Source organism: Crocuta crocuta, unplaced genomic scaffold, assembly GCF_008692635.1.
Source record: "Crocuta crocuta isolate KB4526 unplaced genomic scaffold, BGI_CrCroc_1.0 scaffold427, whole genome shotgun sequence".
Lineage (NCBI taxonomy): Eukaryota > Metazoa > Chordata > Mammalia > Carnivora > Hyaenidae > Crocuta > Crocuta crocuta.
In genome coordinates, this window is record NW_027533273.1 from 1,233,395 (window position 1) to 1,258,208 (window position 24,814).

The 24,814-nt window shown below is 46.9% G+C and overlaps 1 protein-coding gene across 1 annotated transcript in view; it reads left to right on the forward strand.

Moving 5' to 3' along the window:
- Nucleotides 1-24,814, forward strand: part of LCT (lactase) — a 49,850-nt gene that overhangs the window by 21,008 nt on the left and 4,028 nt on the right. The window contains exons 9-17 of the mRNA XM_077747881.1: nucleotides 10-644; nucleotides 4,311-4,956; nucleotides 9,290-10,840; nucleotides 11,514-11,782; nucleotides 15,431-15,721; nucleotides 18,098-18,296; nucleotides 20,022-20,224; nucleotides 22,324-22,433; nucleotides 23,455-23,462. Coding sequence (XP_077604007.1) covers nucleotides 10-644; nucleotides 4,311-4,956; nucleotides 9,290-10,840; nucleotides 11,514-11,782; nucleotides 15,431-15,721; nucleotides 18,098-18,296; nucleotides 20,022-20,224; nucleotides 22,324-22,433; nucleotides 23,455-23,462 — 3,912 coding nt within the window. The remainder of the gene's footprint in view (nucleotides 1-9; nucleotides 645-4,310; nucleotides 4,957-9,289; nucleotides 10,841-11,513; nucleotides 11,783-15,430; nucleotides 15,722-18,097; nucleotides 18,297-20,021; nucleotides 20,225-22,323; nucleotides 22,434-23,454; nucleotides 23,463-24,814) is intronic.

Genomic DNA, 24,814 nt, shown 5'->3' on the forward strand with positions numbered 1-24,814 from the left:
GGGGCTCAGCCTACCGGAGAGTCTGGGCCACGTTTGCCAGCCAGTCCAAGGCCGAAAGGGACGCTTTCCTGCGGGGTGATTTCCCCGAAGGCTTCCTCTGGGGCGTCTCCACGGGAGCCTTTAACGTGGAAGGCGGCTGGGCTGAGGACGGAAGGGGGCCGAGCGTCTGGGACCACCTGCGTCGCCGGCGCGCAGCCCACGGCACAGCCACGCCGGAGGTGGCCAGTGACAGCTACCGCAAGGTGGACACCGACGTGGCCCTGCTTCGCGGCCTCCGAGCTCAGGTCTACAAGTTCTCCATCTCCTGGTCCCGCATCTTCCCCACCGGGCTCGGGCCGAGGCCCAGCCGCCAGGGCGTCGCCTACTACAGCAGGCTCATCGACAGCCTGCTGGACGCGGGCATCAGGCCCATGGCCACGCTCTTCCACTGGGACCTGCCCCAGGCCCTGCAGGAGCGCGGCGGGTGGCAGGAAGACAGTGTGGTGGACGCCTTCCTGGACTACGCGGCTTTCTGCTTCGCCACCTTCGGGGACCGCGTGAAGCTGTGGGTGACCTTCCACGAGCCGTGGGTGATGAGCTACGCGGGCTACGGCACGGGCCGACACGCGCCGGGCGTCTCCGACCCGGGAGTGGCGTCTTTCAAGGTACTGCTCAGCCTTGCAGCGCCGTCTCACTGGAGGAGAATTTGGCTGGGAGAAAGTAATTTTCCCTTCCAGTCAGTAGGGCTTTCCTATCTGTGCTCTAAAGGAAGCCACAGGGAGGGAAGGCACCGTAAATTCTTAACCACCTTATTTTGTCCAGACACTGTGCTGGCACTTTGATAAGTTATTACATCCTTGGAACAGCGCTGGTAGATAGGGGAATTGGAGCTCAGAGAGGAGAAACTGTTTCCTGATGGCATCGCTACAGGGTCAGCAGTTTGAAGCCAGAATCTGAGCCCAAGTCTACTCGACTTTACAGCAAATTTTCTTTGTCGGCCAGGACTCTTAGGACTCTTAGTTGCATGGGTCAGAAAAACCAACCCAGACCGACTTAGGCAGAGAGGGAGTCCATCAGGACTCTTCTCAGGAAACTGAGAAGTCTGGGTTTTAATATGCTTTAAAAAAACAAAAAGTTTATTTATTTTGAGAGAGAGAGAGAATGAGTTGGGGAATGGCAGAGAGAGAGAGAATCCCAAGCAGGCTCCAACCTGTCAGCACAGAGCCAGAGGCGGGGCTCATTCCCATGAACAGTGAGATCATGACCTGACCTGAAATCAAGAGTCAGAGGCTTAACTGAGCCACCCAGGCGTTCCTGAAAAGTCTGGGTTTTAGCTGGTCAGAGTGGAGCTTGATCAGATAGATCCCAAACGATGCTACGAGTACTCAATTTCTGTTCTCACACCCCTTGTTGGTTTTCTACTTGGGCTGCCTGGTGGCCAGATTGTAGCAGCTGCGCTCTCCTATTTCAAGACCAGCAGGAGAGAAAGCTTGCCTTTCCTCTGGCATTCCCAGCAAATGTGTCCCTGTGACTTGTGGTTGCTGCATGGGTTGTGTGCCCATCCCTGAACCATTCTCTAAGTCTAGGCAGTCAGTGCACTAACTGGTCTGGGTCCAGGTCCCAGCTCTACCCCTCTACATACTGGCTGAGAGGTGGGGAGGTGGAAAGGGGTACAGGGTTTGGCTTTCCAATGGGTAGGCAGGGTATCATTTCCACAAGGGGATGTATATACTGGAGACAAAATTTTAAATATGGGCCCTTTGCATCATTTCTTTTTTCACTAAAATCTCCAGAAAACCCACCAGCTTTCCCTGGCATCCATATTCAGGATGGACATGTTAGCCTGACCTTCTCCTGCGACACTTGGGTTCTGTTCTGAAATAGGAGTCTATGCTTTGCCCCATGCTAGGTGTTAAGGAGGATGCATGGCCCATATCCTCAAGATTTAATACTTTTTGGAGATGATAGAAATACAGATAAGAAAATTAAAGAACAATCCAAAATGTCCACAATCAAAATGAGCTAGAATCAATGACTTGATGAAATGCCAAAAATTACAACACTGAAATCAAAGCTTCCACTCTGCTCTTGTTCAACAAGAACATAAACACTGAGAGAGAACACTTGTCAGCTTAGAAGGTTTGAACCGTTCTCTTTATCTCCTTATTGTAAAACTCATCCCAGCCTCTTCTCCTTAGGCTTCTTATCCCTCCAACTGTGGCTCCTGGAAAATACACTTCACCTTTCTCCTTCAATTCTTGCTTTGTGATTATTAGTTAAAACAGCATAATACCGTCAGGGGAAGATTGCAAAGAAAATGTTTCACTCGTCATTCTGTCCAGTCCTGGCTTCCTTGCATTCAGTGTACTCACAGAGCACACTCCATTCAGGGCATTTTTTTTTTAATTTTTTTATTTATTTCTAGGAGAGAGAGAGAGAGACAGCGTGAGCAGGGGAGGGTCAGAGAGAGAGGGGGAGATACAGACTCTGAAATTGGCTCCAGGCTCTGAGCTGGCAGTCAGCACAGAGCCCAACGCGGGGCTCGAACCCACGAACCGCAAGATCATGACCTAAGCGAAAGTCGGATGCTTAACCGACTAAGCCACCCAGGCGCCCCATTCAGGGCATTTTTTAAAGTAGACTTCATTTTTTTAAATGTTTGTTTATTTTGAGGGAGAGGGAGGGAAGGAGGTGGGGGAGGTGCAAAGAGAATCCCAAGCAGACTCCACACTGACAGCGCTGATGCGGGGCTCGAACTCAGGAACCGTATGATCATGACCGGAGCCAAAATTAAGAGTCAGACATTTAACTGACTGAGCCAGCGAGGCCCCTCAAGTAGACTTTATTTTTTACAGTAGTTTTAAGTTCACAGCAAAATTGAACAGAAGTCACATGGATTTTCCATATACCCTCTGCTCCCACATGTGCACAGCTTCCTGTGTTATCAGCATCCCCCACCAGCACGGTACACTCGTTACAATCGCCAAGCCTACCTAGTGCCCATTTCTTACCTGACATGTCATTAACACTTTTCCATGCTCCTACATGGCCATGGTGACTGGTTCTGCTAGTTGTCTAATATTCCACCTAGCCCCCCTGCCTGATGCTCACTCGGTTAGAAGGCACACATTTCCCGCCTTTTGGAAAGAAGTACAGTTTGCCATTGGAGTTATTGACCCAGTTAAGGATTAACATTTAGAATGTGAGAAGCAATGAGAAGTTTCACTTCCTAGGGCATATTCTCATGTGAAAGTCTTCAAGAGTAAGCATCATTATCTTCAGATGATAAAAATGAAAAAGGAAAGGATGATAAGCAATAGCAAGCTCCCTCCTACACTCCAAGTTTCTGCTTGGTGCTCTGTACACATGATCTTACTTAGTCTTCCTAAATGAGTCTATAATTCCTGCTTCTTGCAGACAAGGACACTGAATGAGAAGATTGTTTGAGTCTGCTAAGCAAGTGAGTGACAAAGTCAAGATTTCAGTCTAGGTTTGTTATATTCCAGACACCCTGATTTTACTCGTTTTCCCATGGCACTCTGCCAAGGAAAGCTGTTGACTTTTGTAAGACCTTGAGTTAAGTTCACAAAGAGATTCCTGGTCATGGGTTTTCTTCCTAGATTACATTAAGTGGAGAGAGCAGGGAGGTTAGAAAGAATTGTCCTATCCCTTGTATGTCAACTAAAATGATCCCCCCAAACTGATGAATTAGTCAATAAGCACTTTTTAAGAACAAAGTCAGAATAGCATCATGGGTGACTGTACAGGCCTAGCATCAGACTTCTTACATTCTATACCTCTCTGGATCTTGTTTCCTTCATCTGTATAGTGGTAATAATAATTATTCTGTCACACAAGATTGTTGGGAGGAGTTTATGAGAGAATTCATTAATAGTTTTTACTGTGAAATATGGTTATTGATGCTATTGCTATTGACCTGTTGATGGTGATGTTGACTTGTTAACATTGTTATTGGTGTACTGACTTTGTCTGCATTGTTGATATTGCTGGCACTGGTGTGGATGATGTTGATGTCACCATTTTCCATGTGGTTGATCTATTGACATTGTTAACATCAGTCTTAACTGCTTGTTGATATTGTTGACTTGTTGATCTTGGTATAACTTGCTGATGATTTTATGATGTTGTTGACATTGCTGTTGTTACTGATGTGGACATTTTCAGTGTTGCTATTTTATTAACATTGGTAACATTATTGACATTGGTATTAGCTTGTTGATGTTGTAGACTTGTTACTGGCTTGTGGTTGTTATTGGCTTTGCTACTTGTTGTTATTAAGCACTATATTTCCTTCTCTTTTTCCTCACAAGGTGGCTCACTTGGTCCTCAAGGCTCATGCCAGAGTTTGGCACCACTATAATAGCCACTATCGTCCACAGCAGCAGGGACATGTGGGCATTGTGTTGAACTCAGACTGGGCAGAACCTCTGTCCCCAGAGAGGCCTGAGGACCTCAGTGCCTCTGAACGCTTCTTGCACTTCATGCTGGGCTGGTTTGCACACCCCATCTTTGTGGATGGAGACTACCCTGCTACCCTGAAGGCCCAGATCCAACAGATGAACCAGCAGTGCTCCAGTCCTGTGGCCCAGCTTCCTGAGTTCACCGAGGCAGAAAAGCAACTCCTAAAAGGCTCTGCTGATTTTCTGGGTCTGTCTCATTACACTTCCCGCCTTATCAGCGAGGCCCAGCAAGACACCTGCATCCCCAGCTATGATACCATTGGAGGCTTCTCCCAACATGTGGACCCTACATGGCCCCAGACCTCATCCTCTTGGATTTATGTGGTGCCCTGGGGTATAAGGAGGCTGTTGCAGTTTGTATCTTTGGAATACACAAGAGGAAAAGTTCCGATCTACCTAGCTGGGAATGGCATGCCCATAGGGGAGACTGAAGATCTCTTCGAGGATTCCTTGAGAGTAGACTACTTCAATAAATATATCAATGAGGTGCTCAAAGGTAAGAACAGTGGGTATGCTGGTGATTGGAAGGTGGGTGGTACTTCTCCAAGTCTTCAGATTTCTGTTTAATGAGACAGAGTCTCCTAAGAAAACAAAGCCTAAAAGTAGTATTAGTAGTAATAGCATGAGCCCTTCACAGCAGCCTCCTAGATGTTACCCCCAGAAGCCTCAAGTGTTTGTTTCTATGTTCTTATTTCCTATAATGCTGCCTCCTACCTTCTGCCCATCTGAGTCCTATCCATTGATCAAAGACTCATCATCTTTTAACACATTCATTTAACAAATATTTAGTCAGTGCCTATTATGTGCCACACATTGCACAAGACAGTAAGGGTAAAATATTGAACAATATCATCTTTTCCCATAGACACTCAGTCTACAGAGGGACATAGACAGAAAATTGTAATAAAGGATGACAATGGCATTATAGGATGGGACTCCAACCCATTAAATCTTCCCCTGTTGTTCTGGCCACATTCATCTCCATCTCCTTTAGTCAGCTATAAAATCTATATTCCACATCATTCACTTTGATCCAGTTAGTTCATATCAACAGCACCAGTCTTACCTGACACAGTTTCAAATGTCTTTTTAAATTTTTTAAAAGATATTTTTAAGGTTTATTTTTGAGAGAGAGAGAGAGAGAGTAAGAGCAAGGGAGAGGCAGAGAGAGGGAGACATAGAATCCAAAACACATGCCGGGTTCCAGGCTGTCAGCACAGAGCCCGATGTGGGGCTCAAACTCACAAGCTGTGAGATCATGACTTGACATGAGCCGTGAGATCATAAGCCACTGAGTTGCCCAAGCACCCTTAAATTTTTTAAAAATTTTAATTCCAGTAGAGTTAGCATACATTGTTATATGGGTTTCAGGTGTACATAGGTTTATATAGTAATCTTATAATTCTATACATTGCTTAGTGCACATTATGATAAATGTACTTATAATCTCCTTCACCTATGTAACCCATCCGCCTACCCCTCCTCTCCAGTAACTGTCAGTTTGTTCTCTATGGTTAAGAGTCAGCTTCTTGGTTTATCTCTTTTATTCTTTGTTCATTTGTTTTGTTTCTTCCACATATGAATGGAATCATATCATGTCTTTCTCTAACTTACTTCACTTACCATTATATCATCTAGATCCATCCATGTTGTTGCAAATGACAAGATTTCATTCTTTTTTATGGCTGAGTAATATTCCATTTCTATTCTATTCATATTCTATGTAAATACCACACCTTCTTTATCTATTCATCTATTGACGGACACTTGGGCTGCTTGCATAATTTGGCTATTGTAACTAATGCTGCAATAAACAGAGTTCATGTATCTTTTCAAATTAGTATTTTTATATTCTTTGTAAATACCCAGTAGTGGAATTACTGGATCACATGGTAATTCTGTTTTCAATTTTTTTTGAGGAATATCCGTCCTGTTTTCCACAGTGACTGCACTAAGTTGCATTCCGACCAACAGTGCATGAGGGCTTCTTTTTCTCCACATCCTCACCAACACTTACTGTTTCTTGTGGTTTTGATTTTAGCTATTCTGACAGGCATGAGGTGATATCTCATTGTAGTTTTGATTTACATTTCCCTGATGATTAGTGGTGTTGAAGACCTTTTCATGTATCCGTTGGCCATCTGGATGTCGTCTTTGGAGAAATGTCTGCTTGTGTCTTTGGTCCATTTTTTAGTTGGTTTGTTTTTTAGGTGTTGAGTTGTATCAGTTCTTTATATATTTTGGATACTAATCCTTTATAGGATATGTTATTTTCAAATATATTCTCCCATTCCAGGGGTTATCTTTTAGTTTTGTTGATTGTCTCCTTTATTGTGAAGAAGCACTTTATTTTTATGTAGTCCTGATAGTTTATTTTTGCTTTTGTTTCCCTTGGCTCAGGACACCTATCTAGAAAGATGTTGATATGGCTGGTGTCAGAGAAGTTACTGCCTGTGCTTTCTTGGATTTTTATGGTTTCAGGTCTCTCATTTAGGTCTTTAATCCATTTTGAGGGTTTTTTGTTTGTTTGTTTATGGTGTAGAAAATTGGTCCACTTTCATTCTTCTGCATGTAGTCGTTCAATTTTCTCAACACTGTTTGTTGAAGGGACTGTCTTTTTCCCATGTCTTTTTATTCCAAGTAAAAAGGAATGGCAAATAGTTTTCATCTCATATATGAGCACTAATCAAGTGATGCATAGCTAGTCAGCTGCCTAGAGGGCTCTTCTGAGAAGATTTCAAGGCCGTGTGTAGATTCAAAGACAAAGAGTTGGTTAGCAATACTTACCATGGCCACTGCAGTAGAGTGGAGACACACAACCAGTGTTCATGAGGCCAGACACCTTCTCTTAGACTTTGCTTGTGTTCAGCATCAGGGTTACAATCCTGTAATCTTCACAATCTTGGAGTCCCATTAGGATGTTATCTCAAGTAATCTTTGCAACAGCCTTGTCAGAAAATAGGAGCAGAGATTTTCCTCATGGGACCATTGTGAAAACTGATGCTCTGAGAGATTACATGGTGTGCCCAAACAGCCAGTGATGGAAACTATAGACCTTTCTATTGCTGGCTCAGCAATACCTACTAACCTATGCAGCTTCTATTTATCTTTGTCTCTAGAGACTTTTACAGCCTGGGACATAGTAGGTGTTTACTAAATTATTTGTTGAATGAATAAATTAATTATATAAATTAAATGAATTGCCTGCCTCTTCCACGGTCAGTGTTAAGAAGCTGTGTAATCTGAGGGGTGCCTGGGTGGCTTAGTCGATTAAGCGTCCGACTTTCGCTTAGGTCATGATCTCGCGGTTCGTGGGTTCGAGCCCCGCGTCGGGCTCTGTGCTGACTGCCAGCTCAGAGCCCGGAGCCTGTTTCAGTCTGTGACTCCCTCTCTCTCTGACCCTCCCCTGCTCACGCTGTCTCTCTCTCTCTCCTAGAAATAAATAAAACAGTTAGAAAAAAAAAAAAAGCTGTGTAATCTGAGGGGTGCCTGGGTGGCTGAGTCGATTAAGCGTCCGACTTTCGCTTAGGTCATGATCTCGCGGTTCGTGGGTTCGAGCCCCGCGTCGGGCTCTGTGCTGACTGCCAGCTCAGAGCCCGGAGCCTGTTTCAGTCTGTGACTCCCTCTCTCTCTGACCCTCCCCTGCTCACGCTGTCTCTCTCTCTCTCCTAGAAATAAATAAAACATTTAAAAAAAAAAAAAAAGCTGTGTAATCTGATAAAAATAGGGCTTAAATCTTTGCTGGTTGCCAGTTGGAGCTCAAAGTCATTGCTTTACTTTGACAGTGGTTTTTGGTTGAGTCACTAGATGCTGTTTTAATTCTCTCACAGTTCTGCAGGCCAGAAGTCCACAATGGAGATGCCAGTAGGGGCCACTCTGCCTCCAAAGTCTCCAGAGGAGACTCTTTCCTTGTCTCTTCCAGCATCTGGTGGCTCCAGGCATTTCTTGACTGGTGGCTGCATTGCCCTAATCTCTGCCTCCATCTTCATGGGGACCTTCTCTATTTCTCTTTTAAGGATGCGTGGACTCCCAGTTAATGCAGGATGATCTCATCTTAATATCCTTAACTTAATTACATCTACAAAGACCCTTTTTCCAAATAAGATTACATTAACTGGTTAAGATTTGGACATATCTTTTTGGAGACCACCATTCAACTCACTGTACCAGGGAATACCTTACTGTAGGCATTATTTCTCTTTAAGATGGGATGTGTGATCATTTTATGTCAATATTGCTAGATATGAGGAAAAACAAAAGTATATCTTAAAAATTAAATGATTTATGCATTCTATTAAAAAACAACAACCAAGGAGTCTTGATAGTAGCAGATGGGACACATTCTCATATTCATTTTGTGGCAGGGACACTCTTCTGGATGGAGATTTATGACCATGTATGTGGCCTGATGATTTGTGGGCATCTTGTGGATTTTCTTTTATTCATTCTAAGGGAAAAGGGTTAACACTTTTGGGGTAACTTAAATCCCCTCCAAAATGTGTGCATCAAAAGGAAAACTTTTAAATAGCAACATCAGTAACAGAGCCTTTATTTTTTTTTAAATTTTATTTATTTTTACTTTTTGTTTTTTGAGAGAGGGAGAGAAAGCATGAGTGCAAGCAGGGGAGGGGCAGAAGGAGGGAAAGAATCCAAAGCAGGCTCCATCCTCAGCACAGAGCCTGAGGGTAGGGGGCAGGAGGCTCCATCTTATGACCAACTGTGAGATCATGACCTGAGCCAAAATCAAGAGTCAAACACTTAACCAACTGAGTCACCCAGGTGCCCCACAAAGACTTTAAAATAATCCCAAGTTTTGTTTTTCTCCATAGCTATCAAGGAGGACTTGGTGGATGTTCGATCTTACATTGCTCGTGCCCTCATGGATGGCTTTGAAGGCCCCTCTGGTTACAGCCAGAAGTTTGGACTGTATCATGTCAACTTCAATGACAGCAGCAAGCCAAGGACTCCCAGGAAATCTGCCTACTTTTTCACTAGCATCATTGAAAAGAATGGTTTCCTCCCCAAGGCAGTAAAGAGACTGCCACCACCCAGTATAGCCAACTTTCCGCGTAAAATCAGAGCCTTCACTTTTCCATCTGATGTGCCCTCCAAGGCTAAAGTAGTTTGGGAAAAGTTCTCCAACCAACCCAAGTTTGAAAGAGATTTGTTCTACCATGGTACTTTCAGAGATGACTTTCTGTGGGGCGTATCCTCATCAGCCTATCAGATTGAAGGAGCTTGGAATGCTGATGGCAAAGGCCCCAGCATCTGGGATAACTTCACCCACACGCCAGGGAGCAATGTGAAAGGCAATGCCACTGGAGACATTGCCTGTGACAGCTATAACCAGCTGGATGCTGATCTCAATATGCTTCGAGCTTTGAAGGTGAAGGCCTATCGCTTCTCTATCTCCTGGTCTCGGATTTTCCCAACAGGGAGAAACAGTTCTATCAACAGATACGGTGTTGATTATTACAACAGGCTGATCAATGGCTTGGTGGCAAGCAACATCTCTCCCATGGTGACACTGTTCCACTGGGACCTGCCCCAGGCCCTCCAGGATATTGGAGGCTGGGAAAATCCTTCCTTGACTGAGTTGTTTAACAGCTATGCAGACTTCTGTTTCCAGACCTTTGGGGACAGAGTCAAGTTCTGGATGACCTTTAATGAACCCACATACCAGGCATGGTTGGGTTATGGCTCAGGAGATTTTCCTCCAAAGGTGAAGGACCCAGGCTGGGCACCTTACAGAATTGGCCACGCAATCATCAAAGCTCATGCCAGAGTGTATCACACTTATGATGAGAAATACAGACAGAAACAGAAGGGGGTCGTCTCTTTGAGTCTCAGTGCACACTGGGCAGAGCCCAAGTCCCCTGAGATCCCAAGGGATGTGGAGGCAGCTGACCGAATGCTGCAGTTCTCACTGGGCTGGTTTGCCCACCCCATTTTCCGAAACGGAGACTATCCCGATGCCATGAAGTGGAAAGTGGGGAACAGGAGTGAGCTTCAACACTTAGCCACCTCCCGCCTGCCAAGCTTCACTGAGGAAGAGAAGAGATACATCCGGGCTACAGCTGACGTGTTCTGCCTCAACACCTACTCCTCCAGAATTGTGCAGCACAAAACACCCAGGTTAAACCCACCCTCCTATGAAGACGACCAGGAGACAACCGAGGAGGAGGACCCTTCGTGGCCTGACACAGCAATAAACAGAGCTGCACCCTGGGGGACACGAAGACTGCTCAACTGGATCAAGGAAGAGTACGGTGACATCCCCATTTACATCACTGAAAATGGAGTGGGGCTGACAAATCCGAAAGTGGAAGATACCGATAGGATATTTTACTACAAAACCTACATCAATGAAGCTTTGAAAGGTATGTGAGAATTCATGTCCCCTTTACAGAATCTTCCACCATCCATATGTCATGTGCCTGAGATGGTTTGGCAAAGTGGATTACAAACCATCAACAAGTCTCTCTTAGGCCCTAACTCCATAAGTTTTTTCCTGTCTGGGGTTACATATCCCTTTGGAAATCTGAAAAAAGCCATGGTCATCTCCCCAGATGTACACACACAAAGTCCCCATACGAGTATTTTCATGAGTCCATCCATGCATTATTAAGCAACTACTATGTAACAAGTTCTATTTTCAGTGCAGCGAACAAAGAGATAACTTTCTGTTAACATGGTGCTTATATTATATTCTGGTGAGTTCCATGCACCCCAGAGCAAGAAACTCTTCTCTAAAACACATTTCTATGTGTTTTAACTTCTAAAGTGGGCTGAGACTCCTGATTTCAAGCCTGTCCCTTTACCCCAACAGAAGAATCTGATTTGCAAAGATCAGTCATTAATACTTGGTATGAGGGCATCAGTGCTGGCAAAAAAGACAAGGTGCTCTGTCCATCTGGGCATACACTGCTCATGTGTACAAGTTAATGGTTTCAATTGCTGTCATAAGTGACGTGCCAGTACTAGTCTAGGGCCCTTGAGGACCTCACCCTCCTGGTGTAAAGCTCTTCTCTGCTTACTTTGGAATGTTTCCAGCCTACCGACTCGATGGTGTAGACCTTCGAGGGTATTCTGCATGGTCTCTGATGGACAACTTTGAGTGGCTGAATGGCTACACAGTCAAGTTTGGACTGTACCATGTTGATTTCAATAACACGAACAGGCCTCGCACAGCAAGAGCCTCTGCCAGGTACTACACAGAGGTCATCACCAACAACGGCATGCCGCTCTCCAGGGAAGACGAGTTTGTCTATGGCCAGTTTCCCAATGGCTTCATCTGGAGCGCGGCTTCCGCTGCATATCAGGTGAGGAATCCGGGGCAGTTCAGTGACCTCTATTGCAGACCTACTATGTGCCAGGCTGTGGGCTCGGTGCTAGAAGGGCAGACAAGTGCAGGGGATTGTCACAGACCTGGAGGGGGAAAGTAGGGGTGCCGTGCAAAGAATCTGGGAGGTCCTCTCCCTGGACAGCCCAGCTTCTTCACATCCCCAAATTCAGGCAGACCCATGGCTGCTCGGGCTATGCTGAGATGGACGTTGGCGGGCAAAATGGAGCAGGTGGACCTGGGCACAAACACTTAGGCAGAGACCCAGAAACCGGAAGATTGCCTGCTGGAATGTGTTTGTTTCTTACCTTGTCTCTTCTGAGCACGCAGTTTGCTCAAAATGGCTGTCATGCAGGCCTGGGCTTATTTTGATGTCCTGACAACATCATACTATAACCTTATTCATGCCCAAATAAGCTTGATAATCCAGAAAATAGGAGGGTTTTCCTTCTTTGTAGAAAAAGATAAAAAGCAAAGAGTCACGTGCCCAGGCAGCCAGTGGGGGTCCCTGCTTTACATCTTCTGCCTCCATTCATTTTCTTCAAGGCAGGAGTGGAGGCTCTGTGTGTTCCCTGTGGACCCTGGGCAGGGTTGCTGTGAGCTGACCTGACTTTGGGTGTGCCCAGCCCTTGGGTTTCTTCTAGGCAGCCATAGCTCCTAAAGGTGTTTTCGAGAGGGTGAGGGTTGGCTCCTCCTGGATGACTGCGCTGTGCCAGGTGACAGTGAAGTCCCAGACTAAATTCTGCCATGTCCAGATATTTATTAACTACATGTGCAAACACAAAACCTCTTCATGTATCCTATTCTGTGGACTGGAGGAAAGCCCAGTTCTTGGTCTTCGGTGCTCTGGCCAATACTTTACATGGAGGAAACACTCGAGGACATGCCAGGGTTTCAGAGACCGTGTTCTGTGACTCTTCCTGAAGGCAGAGTCGTTGGTAGCCAGGTTTCATCAGTTTGGCCTGACTGACATTTGCATGCATAAGTCCTTGTTGGGGGGCTGTCCTGTGCACCATAGGATGTTAAGCAGCATCCCTGACCTCTACCCACTAGAGGTCAGCAGATTCTTCCCCAAGTTGTAACAACTAAAAATGCCTGTAGACATTTGCTAAATGTCTCTTCAGGGACAAAATACTCCCTGGGTGAGAACTACTATGCACAGGCTTATAGCTGGACACAGGAAGGGTAGGAATTTATTCCGGGGCACAAGTGACAGACCGTGTAGGATTCTTAAACCCCGCCCATGCAAGAGAAAAGGAGTGTCCTTGAAAAGCTTTTAGCCAACCCACATCTTGAATAGACCGTCAGCAGGCACAATTGTCACCATTTGGAACATTATGTAGTCTAATTTGCAAAGGGTCAAGTATGAATCAAGAATTGATGAGAGGGCTTATACTGTGGACTTCCTGATTAGATACTACCTGATTGTGCATTATTTTTAAAACCTTTTATTGGGAAATCCTTTTTGAACACAGAAAAGTTGCAGAAATAATAGAGGACTCCTGTATATCCTTTTCCCATATTCCTCAACTGTTAAAAGTTTACTATTTGCCGTATTTTCTGTGTGTGTGTGTGTGCGCGCGCGTACACACACACACACACATACATAAATAGTATATATATGAAACTGATTTTGTCACTTGAATAAGAAAGTATTTACCAGGTTTCTCTAACATAAAATTAAGTATTTTTTAGTTATAAATAATAATTACTTTGTGGGGAGCTACTTGGAGACTAGAAATAGCCTGTTCCTTGTCAAATTTCACCCGCTGGTTTTAGCAACTGTTGCTAATTTGTACCTGAATCCGTTATTAGCTGTGATAGCTGACAAATGGTGATTTTCTAATTTCATGATTCCTCTTATATTTATCAGGTGGCATTCAACAGAAAGGTCAAGCTTGGACTTTTCTCCTATTTATTCATACTATATAAGTATGCATTAGCAGTATAGCCTCAGGGAGTCTTATTTTATTCAATGAATTCTACTATTATTATGTATTTAGATGTTCACATTTTCCACATGTTGCCACGGGGAGTGCCTTTTAGCCAGATCCTGTGTCCTTTCCACATGGCCTGAGCACTTCCTTAGTTCTCTCTGGTACAGGGTGTTTCAGGCTCATCTTGTACCTTTTCTGCCCCAGCCCTGTAATCATCCCTTTCTCTAATGAGCCCTGGTTTCTCTTGATGGGGGCAAAATTTAGAAACCAAGATCTAGGTGCTGGATGTGCTCACTGCTACTGGGGAGTCATCATTCTTCACCCTCACTAGACAGAACTAGGAAATACACGTGTGTGTACGCACAAACACACGTGCACTTGTTTATTTCTATATCTACCCCATCTCTATGTAGGTTAAAATTTTTTTAATGTTTATTGATTTTTGAGAGAGAGAGAGAGTGAGAGTGTATGTGTGAGCAGGGGAGAGGTAAAGAGAGAGGGAGATAAGGAATCCAAAGCAGGGTCCAGGCTCCGAGCTGTCAGTACAGAGCCCGATGTGGAACTCAGACTCATGAACCACAAGATCATGACCTGAGCTGAAGTTGGGCACTTAACTCACTGAGCCACCCAGCCTCCCTACCCTCATCTCTAGGTAGATTTTAAAACCATGAGTTCATACTGATACCTCCAAATCCAATTCACAGGGTCGATGCTAGCCTTCTCGTTGCCCATATTTGTGTCTGTTTTCTCCAGTGGTGAAAAATCTAGCTCCTAATAGCCTCAACATGTTTACTTAGTTCCTCGATCCCCCTGCATTAACTGATCTCTTGCACTGGTGCCTTCCTGCTCGTGCTGAGCCCACTTGCATGGGGCTGTGCAGGCCACGCTGGGGCATATGTTGTTGGTCAGGATGCCAGCACTACCTTACCTCCATCGAGTCACATGGGGTATGTGCAGTAGTGCTTTAAAGTAAATTACAGGGACACCTGGGTGGCTCAGATGTTGAAGCATCCAACTTCAGCTCAGGTCATGATCTCATGGTTCATGAGTTGGAGCCCTGTGTTGAGCTCTGTGCTGACAGCTTGGAGCCTGGAGCCTGCTTGGATTCTCCGTCTCCCTCTCTCTCTCTTTGCCCCTTGTGCTCTCTCTCTCATACATAAATAAACATTTAAAAAAAAGTAAGTTACAGAACTTGGAACTATCATACTACCCAAGCCTGTAAGTAGGCATTTGCCTAGTGGCTCATGGTCACTTTTCCTATAAGGTAGGTGGGAGGAGAGAAAGGAGGCACAGGGCCCAGGCCCTGATGACAAAGTCTGCCGCCACAGCTGGCATCACTGTTTGACTGTGACTGGGGCTAGAGGCACGTGGAATTGTTCAGTCAGACTTTCAGTGAGCAGCTACCATATACCAGACATGGCTACGTTAAGTGTTGGGATGCCAAGATCAAAGTCACAATCGCTGAGTCTTGTGGGAAGCCCGTCAGCACTCCCGTAACTGCGAGATGCAGCATGACACTGCCAGGTTGGACACAGAGTGTGTGCAGAAAGCCTTAGGAGTTCACAGATCAGACGGTGGCCAGGGGAGGTGACGCTGACTTGGGTCCTGACTTGCAGCTCACCCACTGACAGGAAGGAACTTGTGAGGGCTTGACTGCATGATGTAATTTGACCATGTCTTGTCATCTTGAGATCGAAGGTGCATGGAGAGCAGATGGCAAAGGACTGAGTATCTGGGACACATTTTCTCACACACCACTGAAGGTTGGAAATGATGACACTGGAGATGTGGCCTGTGACAGTTATCACAAGATTGCTGAGGACGTGGTCGCCCTGCAGAACCTGGCTGTCTCCCACTATCGCTTCTCCATCTCCTGGTCTCGCATCCTCCCGGATGGAACCACAAAGTATATCAATGAAGCAGGCCTCAACTACTACGTGCGGCTCATTGACGCGCTGCTGGCTGCCAACATCAAGCCCCAGGTGAGGTTGGGCCCCCGCTGGGGGGTCGGTCAAGTCCACATGGGACAGCCACCTGGGCCAGGGAGCTCTTGGTTGTGTAAACAAAATGCTGTTTTCACGTTCAGTTTTTGAACATAAATTCACAGGATGCAGAATTTAAAAAGCATTAAGAGTCCACAGTGAGGACTTTGCTTCAGTCTCTGACCCCGAGCCAGCCAGTTCCCCTCCCTATAAGCAGCCAAGTTTGCGAGGTTCTCATGTCTGTCTGCTGCAGAGGCCGGCCGGCCAGGAGGTGTATACATATGTGCATGGGCGGTCCTTGTCCCTCTTCTTTCCTGATGGTCACATACGTGTGGTTTGATGCTTGCTTTTATTTAACAGTATTTTTGTTTTGTTTTGTTTTTAAATATTTGTTTGTTTATTATGAGAGAGAAAGAGCAGGGGTGTGAAAGACAGGGAGAAAGAGAATCCCAAGCAGTCTCCCCACTGTCAGGGCAGAGCCCAGCACAGGGCTCAATCCCACGACCTGCACTGAAGTCAAGAGTCAGATGCTCAACCGACTCAGCCACCGAATCAATCCCCTCCTTTTTTTTTTTTTTAAAGTAGGCTTCATACCCAGTGGGGATCCCAACATCGGGGTGAGCTCATGACCTTGAGATCAAGACATGATCTAGGATCAAGAGTGGCATGCTTAATGGACTGAGCCCTTAACAGTATTGTTTACACATATTTTCACAACCATATGTAGCTTCCCTGTTTATTTTTCTTAAAGTTATGTGAAATTGTTTGTACCTTACTTCTTGAATTACTTTCCTGTTAATTAACACTCTTCCCTGTGATGTTTCCAGTCTTTTGCCATCTTAACCAGTGGTGCAATGAGTAACCACAGGCATACATAATTGTGGGTATAAGTTTATCTGTAGGCTGTGGTCCTAGAAGCAGAATTGCTGGGCAAAAGGGCGTGTGTTTTGCAGCCAGGAGTTATTTTTTCTTAATGTTTTTATTTATAATTTTTGAGGGAGAGAATGAGTCGAGCAAGCAGGGAGGGGCAGAGAGAAAAGGGGAATGAGGATCTGAAGCAGGCTCTGCACTGACAGCAAAATCCCAATGCAGGGCTAGAACTCACAAACCATGAGATCATGACCTGAGCTAGGTCAGACCACCCAACCGAGGCCCCAGGCACCCTGAGAGTAGTTATTATGAGTAATAATACAGAAGCTCACTTGTGCACTTACTTTGTTGTCACCAAAATTTTAAAACTTTCCTTGGGAGCCTAAGAATGCATCTCTTCTTGACCTGGGCCGTGTGTGATAAGCACTGGAGGGCGCTCTTCCGTGAAGCTCTGCGGTTCTCTGCAGTGCTGGCTGGGATTATATACCACGGCCAGAACATAATCTCCGCATGACCACTTTTCTCCCCTCCAAATAAAGTGCTATCTGGACTTTTCCCTTCATATCAGTAACATTGCAGGAGCTAACCAGCCACCTAACACTTATTACCAGGAATGTTGAGAGAGAGAATGGCCAGGTGGCTGCCCTGAGCGGACAAGGAACTTGATCACACACAACTCAGAACAACATCAGAGAACGTGTAACTCAGGCTCAACCAATCATGTAACCCTTGAAGGCATGGAGGCACTGAAGAAAGAAAAGGTGCTAGGGCAGGGAAAGCTTCAGGGAGGTGTGGAGCCTGAAGAGAGGAGCACGTGGCTGGATGGGTGGGCAGGGGAAGGGCACGCCGTGCAAAGGGAGAGACTGGGTCTGGGCTAAAGATGGTTGGTGGCCCAGTGCAGACTGAGGACAGTGGGGATCTGGCTTAGCCAGGACAGGGTGTATGAGGGCATCAAGGGGAAGTCCAGGGGACAACAAAGGTCACAAGGACATGGCCAGGTGGCCCATCTCCAGCAAAGTGTTCCCACCTCCCCCAGGAAGAGCCTCCAGACCCAGCGGATAAAGTTCACGGGGGTGTCCCTTCATAAGGGAAAGGCTTCCACTCTCCTCCTGGAGCCTCAGAGCCTCACTTAGTACAGTTTATCCAGGAGGGTTCTGAAGCAGCAGCGTCTCTGATTCCTGACTGCAACCAGAGCAACACTGAAGAGGGGCCACGGTGGAGGCCACGTAGGCCTCACAACAATTCCATGACAAGTAGGTCTTCCTGCCTGAGCCTAGGTCACAAAGCTGGTAGGTGGCAGAGCCAGCACTCAAACCCAGGCTTCTCCGAACCAGGTGTGAGTCTCACACAGTCTCAACACAGCTGCCCTCCCCCTCCCACCAAAGAACCCGTGAGCTGTTTCGTCTCCTCATTCATTCTCAGCTTTGGTAGCATTTGTGCTGGTGCACACGGCATCCGTGATTTCCCATGAAAGTAGGTTGATGGAGCTGCCTTGCTTCTGCACAGGTGACCATTTACCACTGGGACCTACCCCAGGCACTCCAGGATGTTGGAGGCTGGGAGAATGACACCATTGTGCAGCGCTTTAAAGAGTATGCAGATGTGCTCTTCCGGAGGCTGGGAGACAAGGTGAAGTTTTGGATCACTCTGAATGAGCCCTTTGTCATCGCTAACCAGGGCTATGGCTACGGGACATCAGCTCCAGGTAAAGGTCCCCCAGGCCCAGCTTGTCAGCGCTCTGGGGCGTAGTGTTCTCAGTGCCACCATGACTTGAAACCCAGGTGGCCCTGGAAGAGGAGGCCACGAAAGCGCGTGGCGGGGCCTCACAATCCCTGCCTCTTGCTCAAGGCTGCCTGACAGGCAGCAGGTTTCCCCTTCTGACACAACTTTTAAAAGCTAAATAAGGATTTTGCATCTCCGTACTCTCCAACTAGCTTCATTTCTTTGTACTTTTTTTGACCTGCCTCAGATGGGAAGCTCGTCCAGATGAGGGACGTGGTCTAAGCGGTTTAGGGAAGGCCGAGTCCTCAGACTGTACAGGTCCTCAGTGTGCTTTCTGCAGCTTCAAAATCCAAAAGTTTCCAAGAATTGATTTGGATGATCTGAGCTCATCCTGACGTGAACCAATACGAGGCTGCTCGTGGACATTATCCCACTAGTGTCAACATTTCTGCTGCAGACACGTTCGTGTCCTTGGTTACAGAGCGCTTTCCTGGGCCTCACTGGGGTGATGTGTAAGCACGTTACATGCAACTTACTACTTTAAGACACACCAACCTTTTACTTCCAAACCACATGGACCCTAAGGGTTTTGAATAAGAGATTGTGGACCTGCCCTGGTCCCTTTTGAACCATCCAATTTACCTTTTCTCTAGTTGTGAGCTCAAGAGAATAAATTTCTGTTCATATGATTCCTTGGAATCACATGTCAAAGCCAAAAAGTACCACAAACTGTTACCACACTTATCTCCCCTTGATCCTTGGTCAGTGCTTTGGTTTACCCTTCCTTCAACTTCCTTCAACACATGAGAGGTGGCCTTTCTCATGACATTCGCTCTCAAGGAATCTGTCACCCGCTTCCATCAGCTACATTCTCCAGCCTTACTTCCACCTACTGTGTCAGGATGTCAACTCCCAGGGCACATACTCTGCTGGGAACTTTGCCTGGGACATAGGAGCCGCTCACTGGGGGAGACGAACAGAAACCAACATTTACCAAGTGTCTTCTCACCAGACAAAGTGCTGTTCGGTGCTTCACATACGCGATCTCATTGCTTTCTCACAAGAACTCTCTATTGCTCACTTTGCCAAGGAGGAGCCTGAAAGATTGAATTACCCAAAGTTAAACAGTCAGTGAGTAAGAAGTGAAGCCAGGATTTGAATTTCCTTCCTCCTAACACCCAAACCTACACTCCCCCAAACACAGAGGCCACCTGTAGGCAGAGAGTAATATTCTTTTTTTTTAATGTTTTATTTATTTGAGAGAGAGAAAGAGAGAGAGCGTGAGCAGGGGAGGGTCAGAGAGAGAGGGAGACACAGAATCTGAAACAGGATCCAGGCTCTGAGCTAGCTGTCAGCATAGCGCCCAATGCGGGGCTCGAACCCACGAACCGTGAGATCATGACCTGAGACAAAGTCGGACGCTTTACCGACTGAGCCACCCAGGCGCCCCAACACGTATTTATTTTTGAGAGACAGAGTGCGAACAGGGAAGAGGCAGAGAGAGAGGGAGACGGAATCTGAAACAGGATCCAGGTTCTGAGCTAGCTGTCAGCACAGAGCCCGACGCGGGGCTCGAACTCATGAACCTCGAGATCATGACCTGAGCCGAAGTCAGATGCTTAACCGACTGAGCCACCCAGGCGCCCCCAGAGAGTGATATTCTTGGCCATGTTCGTTCCTCACTGACATCCATGTGTTGTGTTTCCAGGAATCTCCTTTAGGCCTGGCACTGCCCCCTACATTGTTGGCCACAACCTAATAAAGGCTCACGCTGAGGCCTGGCATCTCTACAACGATGTGTACCGTGCCAGCCAAGGTGGCGTGATTTCCATCACCATCAACAGTGACTGGGCTGAGCCCAGGGACCCCTCCAACCAGGAGGATGTGGAGGCAGCCAGGAGATACGTCCAGGTGTGTTTGTCCTTTGCTCATTGTTACTACTCTCATCTGTTTTCCCTCCTGTCGTGAGCGAATGGAAATATAATTAGATTACAAAACAAAGATTTAGGTTGAAGCCCCTGTTTTGCTATTACCTTATTTTGTGAACTTTGGAAAATCACTTAACCATTTTTGTACCTTAGTTTTCTCACGTATGGAGTGGAGATGACCTATCCATATCATAGGTTTGCTGTGATCAAAGTTCTTTGGGGTGGAGTTTTCTTTTAAGTCTTAAAAATGATTTGTACATGTACCCCTTGCTGCACGCAACCCTGGCTTGAAGGTAACCAACAGAAACCATCTCCTCAATCTCTGGTTTGACTGTAGTAGGGGATAGAGGTGGGCTGCAGTGTCACGCTTCACCTCTAGGTGTCACGATCTATCTAATTTTGTTTACTTGGCCTAAGACTTCTGGAGTCGGGTGTGAAACTCCTTAGTGCCCCTAATTTTCCAATTCTATGAGTTTAAATAAGGACATGCGCCTTGGGTCATGGGATTTTGCCCCTAGGAAGTAGAGTCACTAGTAAGCAGGGGCCAACAAAGTGGGCCATGCTTATTTCAGTGTGAGCCCCTGACATGAGAGAAAAGAATGGCCTTTGTCAGGGTACAGCTTTCCCCTGGCTCCTGCTAGTTTCTCTGATGCAGTTAGAAAGCACCCTCTCTCATGTTTCAGCATCAGAAAAGAAAGGCAAGTGTCTATCTCCACACTGTTCACCACTTTTTGGCTCTGTGGAGAGGCTGCAGACTTCAGCATTCCGAGGGGACAACATGGGTCTTGGTTTGCCAGACTTTTCACAAGAGAACTTGGTAACAGCAATCAAATTAATGAATGCAAATATGAGCTTAATATTCTCATTTTTTAAAAAATGTTTATTTTTGAGAGAGAGGCCGATTGTGAGCGGGGGAGGGGCAGAGAGAGAGGGAGACACAGAATCTGAAGCAGGTTCCGGGCTCTGAGCTGTCAGCACAGAGCCTGACGCGGGGCTCAAACCCACAAACTGTGAGATCATGACCTGAGCTGAAGCCGGCCGCCCAATCGACTGAGCCACCCAAGTGCCCCTTGGCACATTTGTTATTGAGAATAACAAATATTTTCATTTGTTAGCCAGCCAGAGAAAAGGTCTTGGAACAAAATAAGTGCATCCTTCATTTTAGATTCACAGAACTGGTAAATTAGAGCAGTCATTTTTCTGAAATCAAACCCCCAAACCTCAGGAAATGTTAGGCTCTAATCTCTTAGACTGAGCCACTTGTTGGTGAACTGGGATAGTGCAGCCCAGAACCTGTGATCCACGTATGCCCCAGTAAAATCAGCTTCCACGGGAAGTCACGGGAGGTTACCTAGAGTGAGCAAAGCCTCTTTTGCCAGGGTGTGTGTGTTCCAAAGCCTCCTGAGAACCGAAGGCTGCCCTCACCACATTTCAGCATCAGCCAGCAGGTGGGGGTGGGGAATGGGGAGAGACCAAAGAAGCCTCTCAGGTCCCCAGCATCATAGCATTTGTGTGCCCGTATCCTCCCTGAGGGTAAGGATGACCTAGACCCCATTCAAGAAAATCGGTTGAAAAGGTCCCCCAAAGTTCAATAGACTGTGAATCCAAAGCCCATGAAGAATCACCCTTTGCCTTGGAAAGCCAGGAAAGCCTTACATTTCAGCCCTCCCCAGAAAGTTCTGGTTGATCCTTAGGCAAGATGATAAGGAAGGACAGGGTTTGTGGTAAGAGGACACCCACAGCCTAAAGGTGTCTGTCTCTCCCAGTCTCCTGCGGGACCCTGCTAAGGGCAGGCAGGCAGCAGCTATTGGGTCCTGAGGCAGTGCTCTGTGAGGCGCATTGCTCTTGGGGCTGCAGGGGTTGAGAATGTAGCTGCGCCCCCAAAGGGGCTGTAGCAGGTGAGGAGGCTGTGGGCATTGAAGCTGGAACGTGCAAGCAGCCAGAGGAGATGCGGGTTGAAGACTGGCAGCTGGGGAGGAAGGAGGGTGGTTGTGAGGTCAGTGGCTTGTGGGCGGGAAGCTGCTGTCTCGTGGTGTGCACCCCTGTTAACGCCCAGGACGTCACCCCCAACCCTACCTGCAGTTCATGGGAGGCTGGTTTGCACATCCTATTTTCAAGAATGGCGATTACAACGAGGTGATGAAGACACGGATCCGCGACCGGAGCTTGGCCTCAGGCCTCAACAAGTCTCGGTAGGTTCTGGTGCCCACATGCTCGGCCAGGGAGGGGTCGGGAGAAGTCTGGTCTGTGATGTTGAACTGAGGTTTCAGGTGGGTAGCTCAGTGGTATGAGTGTGGCTGTTGGGGTCGGAGAACTACTGTATCTCTACGCTTCCCTGATTGCTGGGGAGACCAAACACGATCGTATATGTGAAGCTTTCAGCCAAGGACAGGGCTTTGCTGTGTGTTTGACAAAAGGTAGATGTGATCATTTTTATTCAGCAGAACAGCCAGGAAATCTGTCTCAAAGGCTCCCACTTCTTAGCTATCCTTTCCCTCACTGCAAGGACGAATTCCCCTGTTTACCAGATCATCACCTTCCCGGTGAATCTGAGCAGCAGTGGGTGACGGCCAGGCATGGGCTTTTTGTCATTTGGTCAGTAGGGGGCAGTGGTTGCACCACTGCTGCCCTATTCTGGCCACTCCTCTGCCTGTCAAGGGAGTAATAGCAACATCAACACCTAACATTTATCCTTCTTCTGTTGGCGCTCTTAGTCCTATTTAGGAAGGAATAAACTGAGGCACAAAGATCATGGCAAGATTACCCAGCTACTGAAGTGATGGAGTTGGGATTTGAAACCAAGGTCCACTCTCTGGGTTTGAGAGTCATCTGGCTGGGATTAGAGGCATGTGAGGAGGGGGACAGAGTGACCTTATTTTATGGGAATATAGCATCAAACCCCAAGGGAACTTGCGTGACTGTGAGCAGGGGAGGTTACAAGCAATTCGAGAGGCATGAATCCTTCACATAGCCTGTTAGTCTTTCCCTTATGTAGCCCAGCAGTGCAGGTGACACCGCTCAGTGCCCATCCCGACAACACGCTGCTGCCCTGGTGGGGGCAAGTCCTGCTGAGTGGGCTGTGCCTAAACGTCTGAACAGACAACTCTGGTCTCCAACAAGCAGGCCAGCCCTCCAGTCCATCGACACAGCTCCACTGGGCACTCCTGTGTGCCCGGGTCAGGGTCAGGCCCAGCAAGGTCCACGTGAGGAGAGGCTTCCAAGTCTGGCTCCTCTGGCTGCCGACATGCCAGCTGGGGTGCCAGTGACCGGACCACTCCAAGGAGTTCTCTTCCCTAATTTCTTCATGTAGAGAAAACTCAGAAGAGGTTAGGATGGGCTGAGTAGAACAAGGAGACTTCGTGGACAAGGGGCAACATTAGTGAAGCTGGGCCTCAACAATGAATAGTGTGTGGGAGGGCAAAGGGCATTCCATCCAAGGGGAAGGGTGTGAGCACTGGCCTAAAGGGAATGATTGAGGTACCTGCACCCGAGAGCTTGGGGACCCAGCCCCAGTGGCAGTGGCGGCGGGGGCAAGGCCACAGAACAAAGGGCCTAGAGGCTGGGCCAGGGCTCAGCCCCGATGCCACAAACCCTAAGGAGTCACCGCTGGCTCCTGGGCAAGAGAATGAGAGGTGTGAGGGGTCTGGGCTTTAGTTTTCTCCCCGTGTTGCAGAAACCCCAGGGAGGGAAGGTTTTGACCCACTAGGTTAACAAGGTAGCAGAAATCTTAGTCAGGATGCAGGTGTCAGGTGCCTAAGCAGGGTCATCTTTGAGCTACTATCCTAAATTAGCAGCCCCAGGGGTCCCCTGTCAGGGCACATAAGTAATCAGATTTGGCTGAGAGGAACCTGTGGGTGCTACACCCAAATGCGTGTTAGTCACATCTTGTAAAAAGTCTCTAAGTACTTAGAATACATGTGGAAAATGCTCCACCAGATGTTTAAAAAAAAAAAAAAATGTGAGCATAAACGTCCAAAATCTCCAAAGTTCAATAAATTTTAAAAAATGTTTCCCCTTAATAAGTATGGACTTTGGAGAAAAGAGGCATGCCTAAACATCCCATAACAAAAATAACAGAGAAACTCAGGGCAGATTATGAAGACACAAATTATAAAAGATACTATGGCCTTGAGAACATCAAGGATTAGTCTCAAGGGATGTATCTCAGACCGGTTTTTGATTTCAAAGATGGTAAATATCTTAGATGGTATTTTATCTCAGATGGTAAATATTACAAGTTGCATGTTAATTTCAGAAGATCTTTGCTGACAGTAGAAGGCCTCATGCGGGGCTTGAACTCATGAACTGTGAGATCATGAAAAGTCGGATGCTCGACTGATTGAGCCACCCACGCGCCCTGGTCCTGTGTAGTTCCATTTGGTCGACAGGAAGAGGAGGGTCTTGCAGGTTGATGGTCTGCGGGGAGGAGCCTTGGGTGCTTTCAGCAGCAGCTGGAAGGACCTCTCCTTGCTCCTGGCAGCTGCCCCCCTCATCACCACCAGGCCTGTATAGTTCAGAGCACTCCCCCAACCCTGCCCCAGGACGTTCTCTTCCCAAAGTATGACCCTCAAGC